Source organism: Penaeus japonicus, unplaced genomic scaffold, assembly GCF_977035675.1.
Source record: "Penaeus japonicus unplaced genomic scaffold, GWHDUDI00000001_assembly GWHDUDI00000030, whole genome shotgun sequence".
Lineage (NCBI taxonomy): Eukaryota > Metazoa > Arthropoda > Malacostraca > Decapoda > Penaeidae > Penaeus > Penaeus japonicus.
Genome location: NW_028234432.1, coordinates 37725177 through 37733498, shown reverse-complemented (window position 1 = coordinate 37733498; position 8322 = coordinate 37725177). Strand labels below are relative to the sequence as shown.

General features: G+C 40.6%; 1 protein-coding gene across 4 annotated transcripts; it reads left to right on the top strand.

Moving 5' to 3' along the window:
• Positions 1-869: 869 nt before the first annotated feature.
• Positions 870-7120, top strand: LOC122261440 (protein Smaug homolog 2; the record flags this gene model as incomplete). 4 transcript variants are annotated; one of them, XM_086555354.1, is given in 6 exon segments in its annotated part: positions 870-1023; positions 1590-1786; positions 2040-2517; positions 3531-3726; positions 4144-4402; positions 4627-7120. In XM_086555354.1, coding segments are annotated over 6 exon segments (1599 nt in total), but the record flags the coding sequence as incomplete, so codon positions are not given.
• Between the last annotated feature and the right edge of the window lie 1202 nt (positions 7121-8322).

The window sequence follows — 8322 nt, the reverse complement described above, 5'->3', positions numbered from 1 at the left end:
TATTGTGTTTTTTGATGTAGAGAGACCTAGTGTATTTATTTAAAGAAGTAACACATTAGAAAATGACTATTATTATTTTTTTATTGTTATTGTTTTTATCATTATTAGTTTTAGTTATTATTCAATCAGTTATTCCACCTGTGATACCAAATGCTAATTTAAATCACTTTAGTAATATATCATATATAGACACATATATTTCATATATATGTGTAGAAAATAAAAAATATATAAATATCTGAACAGGCTCAGTCCAGGCTGAAGATTTTAAGATGTGGCCCATCCCTGAAGGGTTAAACAGTTGGGTGCTAAAAACTGAAGACAGTCCACCTTTATTTGTTAATAGTTTGATAAGGAATTAGTGTTTGTCATGGAAATGTTAGCAAATAAACAACAGATAAAAATGAAAACATTGATGAATCTTTTTTTGAGTTTATGAAATTAATTGTCTCACTAGCCACAAAAACTTGACGGAATATAGAGCTGTCCATAGAGTAACTAGGAATCAGAGGTATCAATGAATAGTCTGTCTACCTCAGTACATTAATATAGGTCATTATTGTTCTATCTGATCTGATTCAAATAGAGATTTATAATTTTTGGTGAGAAAACTGGAGCATCTAATTATAGCACCAAAAAAATCGCACTCCTAGTTGTTGGCTGCATATCAAGAGATTATGAAGCTCAATTGTTTCTTCAGATGAAGCGATCAGATCAGTGATGCATTATTTAGCAATTTGACTTTCGTTTTCTTATTCCTAACATTTTACCATGCATGATCAAGACACACAAGAAACAAGGCCAGATCTAGACTAGGATCAATAGTAAAGAGACGCAAACCCTTACGTCTTTCCTCCCTCTTGCCACAGGATGACATGAGCTGGTGTGGGGGAGGAGCGTCAGCAGCTGTGGGAGCCCCCAGTGATGCCCCACAGTCTCCCAACAACTCTGCAACGTCATCAAGATCCTCCGGCTGTGACTCCAACACCGAAGAACCGTGCCAACCACACCCTGGCATGAGAGGTAGGTGTGGGTGGTGATATGCAGCTTTGATATCTTATCTATTTATTGTTGTTGTTATGATCATTTTAATTATTGCTATTTTTGTTATTGCTATTTTTGTTATTATTATTTTTTTTTCTTTCTTTCTTTCTTTCTTTCTTTCTTTCTTTCTTTCTTTTTCGTGTTCAGATGTATATGGTATCAAAGTTACTTTTGTTTTTTTTTATTTTAACACTGCCTCATCTATAAGTGCTGAGTTTTTATGTGTTATGAATTAAGTTTATAACTTCATATAGTTAAACCTATAATTTACTGGTAATATGCCATTTTTTCTGATATTTTTTTGCTAATGGTCTTATTCCTAACAGGTTTTGATCAGTTGTTTAAAAAAAATCATATTTGACTTCATTTGTCTCCTGATCTTAATCACTGAAAGGCACAGTTTGGCAGCTGCTTTAACTAGTCTTAGAATGTTACTGAGATGCAGATGTTCACTTTGAAGCTATATGAAAGGAGGGAAGAGTACCGAAATAAAGGCAGTTAGCAGATTGGTGTCCTACCGATTGCACAGAAATCTAATCTTTCAGATGTTGGAGTATGGCTCAAGTCCCTGCGTTTGCACAAATACTCTCCGCTGTTATGCAACCTCACCTACGAAGAGCTGCTGGCCCTTGACGAAGCTACCCTAGAGAGTCAAGGGGTGACCAAGGGGGCTCGGCATAAAATTGTCTTGTCCATCGCTAAGCTTAAAGAACGTCACAAGCAGCTTGTCCAAATCGAGAAGGTAAGGAAGTCAGCATTCAACCTTTTTCTGCGTCTGAAGCAAAACGTTCTCACATTTATCAATTTTAGAGGACAGCATAAATAGGAAAAAGAGTAAGGCAAAATTTATACCATGTAATTCTCCAAAGAAATCAGAGGGCTCTTTTGAATCAGTAATGTCTTATCTGTTATCTGTTCTGTATCTATGTCTTTTTTAAAAGCTTTTGGGCCCATGATGTTAAATTTACATTCAGTCTTAACCTTCACCACCACAGGAAGTGATGAACGGCGGCAACCTCTTCTGCTGCCTCAACGACCTCAAGTCCATCATCCTCACCCCCTTCCCCCCTTACACTCCCCCCACCGACAAGGGGCAGCCGCCTCCCCCACCTCACTCCCGGTCCACCCCTCCTCCGGAGCCCACCACCTCCTCCTCGACCTCCCTGTCTTCTTCCCTGCCCCCTGCCTCCTCTTCTTCTTCATCCTCCTCCTCCACACCCACCTCCACTTCTACCTTCTCCTCCTCCACATCCTCCTCCTGCTCCTCCTCCATTACCACCACCACCACCTCCTCTGCGTCCTCGCTACCCACTTCCTCCTCATCTTCTTCCGCATGCTCACTGAGAGGGGATGAGAGAGAGGCCTTGAAGGAAGAACGGGGTGAGGCTCCCAGGCCAGCTGTGGAGGGAGACGGAGGCAGCTCCATCCCCGAGGACGACCTGCCGTCCCAGTTCACAAGGGTCATGGGGAAAGGTGAGCCAGTCTTCCACGTGCTTTTCTCACTCTGTCTCTCTTTCTCTTCTTGCTTTTTCTTTTCTTATTTTATTCACTCTTTTCTATTTCTCTTTCTCTCACCTTTTCCTTTATTATGGGTTGCCTCTAAGGAAAAGGCAATGTGCAGTCAAAAAACAAAAGTACCAACTCATTATAATGCCTTTGATATACTTGAATTTGACTTCGATTTCTATACCAAAACAATTCACTATTCCTCATGATTTCAGGGTTCAGATGAAAATTCCATTTGGTTTAGAATCCAAAATTATACAGAAGAGAAAAAGACCATTGGCATTATGAAAGAGAGCTTGTGTTCATATATATGAGAACAAATCAAAAATAGAATAAATTGTGTGTTTTGGTTTTGTTATATTTTCTCTTGTCTTTATTTCTTCATATTCTTTTCATCCCTATTCAAGAAAATTATATTCTAATAGCAAAATTTATATTAGCTCTAAAAAAAGCATCAAGGTATTTGTTAATTGTAGTTAATATTATGTGTATTTGTATCGATATCTATATCTATATCCATATCTATATCCATATATATATATTTTTTTTTTTTTTTTTTTTTTTTTTTTTTTTTCATGTTTAATTTTTTATGTTTTTTTATATAACATATGAAAAGCTTTCTTGGTAAAGAGAATCACTCCTTAAAGTGATTTTTCCAGACTTCATTAATCAAAGAATAATTATTTTCTTGCTCTCCTGAATACAGCATTAACCTGAAAAACATTCCAGTAATGTTATATTACAAAAATCCTCAAATCCTCTCATTTTCTAGACCACTATCCTAAATATTTTTTTTCCCTGATCTCTATCGCTTTCTTGTCAAACATACAACAATATTCTCTCATTTATAAGTTATGTATTACCACCCTCCCTATTATTATTCTCTCCCTTCCCCCTACCTTTTTCTCTCTACAAGTACGTACAATCTTAACCCTCAACGTGTTTTTTCTTCCCTTCCCTCTCTGTCTTTTCCCAAACAGTGTGCACGCAGTTACTGGTTAGTGTGAGGCCCGAGGACGAGTGTGTGACGGCTTTCCTGGGTCTAGTGGAAAAGTGCGTGAACCACGAGGCATTCACACTAGCGCAGACGAGGCGTTTGCAGTCGTGGAAGCAGCAGATCATCCGCGTCTGGCATCCTCTGCCACCCAAGACCAAGGACAGTCGCCACACCCGTCGGTCAGTCTTGATATCATGATGATGATGATGATGAACTGTACTTTTCTTTTTCTTTTTCCTTTTTTTCTTTTTCAGATTCAACTTGAACAACTTTTTAAGAATGTTAATATGTAGAAGTGATGAATCCTTGTTCTTTTTTATTAGATTTAACACTAAGAATGTTGTAAAAATTTACAAGTTTTTTTTTTTTTCTACTCTATGTAGCAAAAGGTTAGATCAGCTCATGATGCAGATTTGATTTTAGCGAAAGGCATTTTAGGAGCGTGGATATCCACACAAATTCTTCAGCTTTGGGTGAAGGAGCTGTCGAGTAAAAGAAGCAATTAAATGAATACTCTTGTCTCTTTCATCATACCTCGACCCTCAAAGGTGGAGTCAGCAGTATGGAGGTGACGGGTTCATTGGTGGTTCCTTCAGAGTCCCTCGAGTTGGTGGCCAGCGGCACTCGCACATCCCCGCAGGACTTCTCATGGGCGGCAAGGGCTTCCCTGCGCCGCAGCCGCACCCGCTCTTCCCGCTCCCTCCTGCCGCCGCTGCCGCCGCTGCCGCGAGTCTCGGGGGTCTTATGAGTCCTCGGAACAGCCTGCCCGGCCTGCCCTCGCTCGGCGTCGGCGGCCTGCTGTCTCCGCAACAGTTCCTCGCCAAACGACCTTCGCTTCAGGAGACCCCTTCTGAGGTAAGCGCCATCTTGGGTGTCTTCTTATTTCTACTGCTAAACAGAGAGGGAAGAAAGACATTGAAGTTAGTGATCATAGCACTTAAGGACAGGCACTTGCCTTTCATGAAATTTCACCAAATTCAGATGTGAATTCCGATACTCCCCTTCACGTAAAAACCTAGTGCGAGCCTTTATGATAACTGACCGAGGACTGAGCACCCCCCCCCCTCCATCCACAGCAGTTACGGCCCCACATCACGCTGCAGAGGACCCGCTCGGCCCCGTCCCGTCCCCACCAGTTACCTCTGAGCGGCCACGCGCGCTCCGTGCCCCCGCCCCCCACGAGCCTCGCCCCCGGCACGAGCCCCGCCTGCAGCGACCTCCGCCTCTCGGGAGCCTCAGGGACCTCGGGGACGGTCCTCGAGCCCCACTTCTCCCCGGCGACGTCGTACTCGCACCTCGGGCCTCCTCCGTCGTCGCCGGACCCAGCGGACAATGACATCACGGACCGACTGGAGTCGCTCTGCCTCTCCGTCACGGAACATGCTCTGGGCTGAGTGCAGGCCTTGCTGCAGCCAAGCCGTTCACCATCCACTCGTACCATCTGCGAAGGCGAATCTTTTTGTCAGTGTATTGTTCGGAAAATATGCGCTCTTTGTGACACACGCATACACGTAACATGCAGACAGATATTCATAGACACGTGCTCATGGACACACATACACGCTAATGCACACACATTTATGCGCACATGCTCAAGAGCTACTAAGATATATGTATATGCGCTCATTTCACACACACACACACACACACACACACACACACACACACACACACACACACACATACTTATCTCAGTTAATCAGAGCAAAGGAGATGTTTCAATTGCTTTTGGTAAGTTAAGTTAAAAGTATGATATTCAGTCTGGTTGGAAGTGCAGTGTCGAAGAAAGAATTTATTTTCCGCCCTAAGGCCAAGGCGACAGAAATCGATAACTTCGTTTTGATGAAATTGAATTTAACGAGAAAGCGATAATGAGTTTTTTTTTTTTTTGCCATTTTGATTTATCAAACGGAGGCGAAAGAGCAATTATTCGCATTGCTCGTGAGTTGTGCGATTGCGACAAATGCTCAGACACAGGACTCAAGATCTTAAGTTCCTATAGAGAATGGACGGTGTCTTTGAAATTCGAGGCACCGTGCTCATGTCCAGTTTCTTTTTCGAAGTTTCAGAACGTGATTGATCAATATGAGAAGATTTCCCATCTGACGACATTTGATGACAAGGAGAAGAACCGTACCTCAAATGTGACTGAAAGAAAGATTCATTCTGTATTTTTTTTTTTTTTTTTTTTTACGTGGATGGTGAATCGAATTTCTATTTTTATTTGGAAATTATTTAAAAAATACAAAACAAACAAAAAAAAAAAACTTACACACAAAAATACAAACATAAACCATGAATAATTTATTGTTGGGAAACCATGTATAATGTGCCTGCTGTTCTATTAGGTCACTGGGGAGAAGTTTAATATGTAATAAGAATATCCTTTGCTGTGCAGGGATGCCGCCACCAAGCTGTGCTCGGTGCGTGGCTTAGTTAACTCCTCGGTGGATGGAAGACAGGTAGCCTTTTTTTCCCTTTGCTTCGGTAATTCTTCTTCTGATTTTTTTGGAAACAATTTGGGCGAAAGAAGAAGAAGAAGAAAAGGAGTAAAACGTTCACTCCGACTGCCCTTGGTTCTCTTTCTCCCCCCCTCCCCCTCCTCCTCTCTTCTCTCTTCTCTCTTCTCTACCCTCATCCTTATACCTTTATCCCGTTTTCCCTTCCCCTTTCCACCCGCCCTTCCCTTACCCTACCCTGACCCTACCCTATCCCCACCTCTTCTCTCCCCACTTCTCCTTCTCTCTCTCCTCCTCCTCCTCCTTCTCCTCCTCCTCCTCCTCCTCCTTCTATCCCTCCTCCTCCTTCTTCATCCCCTCCTCCTCCTCCTCCTCCTCCTCCTTCTTCTTCTCCCCCTCCTCTACCTCCTCCTCCTCCTACTCCTCCTCCTCCTTCATCCCCTCCTCCCCTCCTCCTCCTCCTCCTCCCCCTCTTCCTCCTCCTCCCCCCCCTCCACCTCCTCCTCCTCCTCCTCCACCTCCACCTCCTCCACCTCCACCTCCTCCTCCTCCTCTTCCTTCTCCACCTCCTCCACCACCCCCACCTCCTCCTCCTCATCCTCCTCCTCCATATCCCCCCAAGCCCATCCCCCCATCCCCCCATCCTTCCTCCCCATCCAAATCACAGTCTTGATATTGATACGATAAAAAAAAGGTAAAAAAAAAAAAAAGATAAAAAGAATTGCGTGGCGCGCTACCCTTTGGCAAGGCAGTGTCCCCGCAGCAATACTGACGCCAGCGTGAGAAGCTACTGTGTGGCATTATAGATTTCCCATGGCGAGTGCTTCATTCATTGACTGTATTTAAGCCTGTATCAGCTGTACATAAAGTAGCTTATGATTATTGATGATAGGATTATGAATATGTTTTTATTTTCTCTTTCTCTTTCACGTTCCTTTATTTTTTCTGTTTCTTTTAATTTTTTTTTTTCCTTTCTATTTTTTCTTTTCTTTTTTTTTTTTCTTCTTCTAAAACTTGTTAAATCATAAATAACACCAAAATCTGAATAATATAGTGTGATAGTCTCGAGACGTGTACACAGTTATGTTTACTTATTAAATCATTTTGAAACCGATTATTGCATTTATTATCCTTTTGTTTACGATGTGTTAATAGCTGGACAGAAACTGGCTAGTCTTGCAAGAGGAAAATTTATCTCTTGTGTTAATGTGATAAAGTTATTTGATTTAAGAAATATATATACATACATATATATCATATATATATATATATATATATATATATATATATATATATATATATATATATATGATAAATGTGTGTGTATATATCTATTTATCTATATGTATATATATGTGTGTGTGTGTGTGTGTGTATGTGTGTGTGTGTGTGTGTGTGTGTGTGTGTGTGTGTGGAGAGAGAAAAACATGAAATTCAATAATTCGCATTTTTGTAAAACTTGTAGCGAGAGAATAGGCAGTTGAGATTAAGAATGCCTTCATACCCAAAGTATATTTTGACAGGATTTCTTTAATATTTTGTTTTGTTAGATGCCTATGTTTTTAAGATAATGAAATTAATGACACAGTAATCATTAACAATACATGAGGGAAACACGTTTGTATAGTTATATTACAGTATGTGTTACCATGAAGATAAGCCTGGAATTTTATCATCTCAAACCTTTAACATTGACATATACAGTGAGAATACTGCGCACATGGAAAATATGTTTTAAGAATGTGGAAGCAGAAGACCCAGGAAATCAAATGGCCCAGTGCTGGCAGACAATTTTTTTTTCTTTTTTTTTTTCACAAGTCTCATCATATTGTTAATAAGCACAGGCTTTGGATATTCCAAAGAGTATACAGCCTGATTGCTTAATGATATAACTATACGATTGTTTGATTTTCCGTATATAGATGCCTGTGGATTGCTGAACCAGAGTTAACGTAGTAGTGACAAGGGGATTTACCAATACCAGTAAATGCCAATAAGCAAACTGCAATAACCAGTATCGTATTGTTGTTGTTTTTATTTATTTTATAATCGGGGTTTTCAGCTATTTGGTAAGCGTGCAGATTATAGAGGAAGTAAACGAAATTCTCGAGTGGGAAGCAAATCAAAAATTAGTATGAACGTGAATGAATATTAGATTAATTAGAAAAAAAAAACAATCAGAAGATATCATAATGACACAACTAAATATTTAATATAGTGACATAAATTTATACTATATAAGATTTACAGGCCTAATATTCTTTAAGAAAATTGAGAAGAATGACAAATGCTGAGCAAAAGCTTTATGTGGAACGA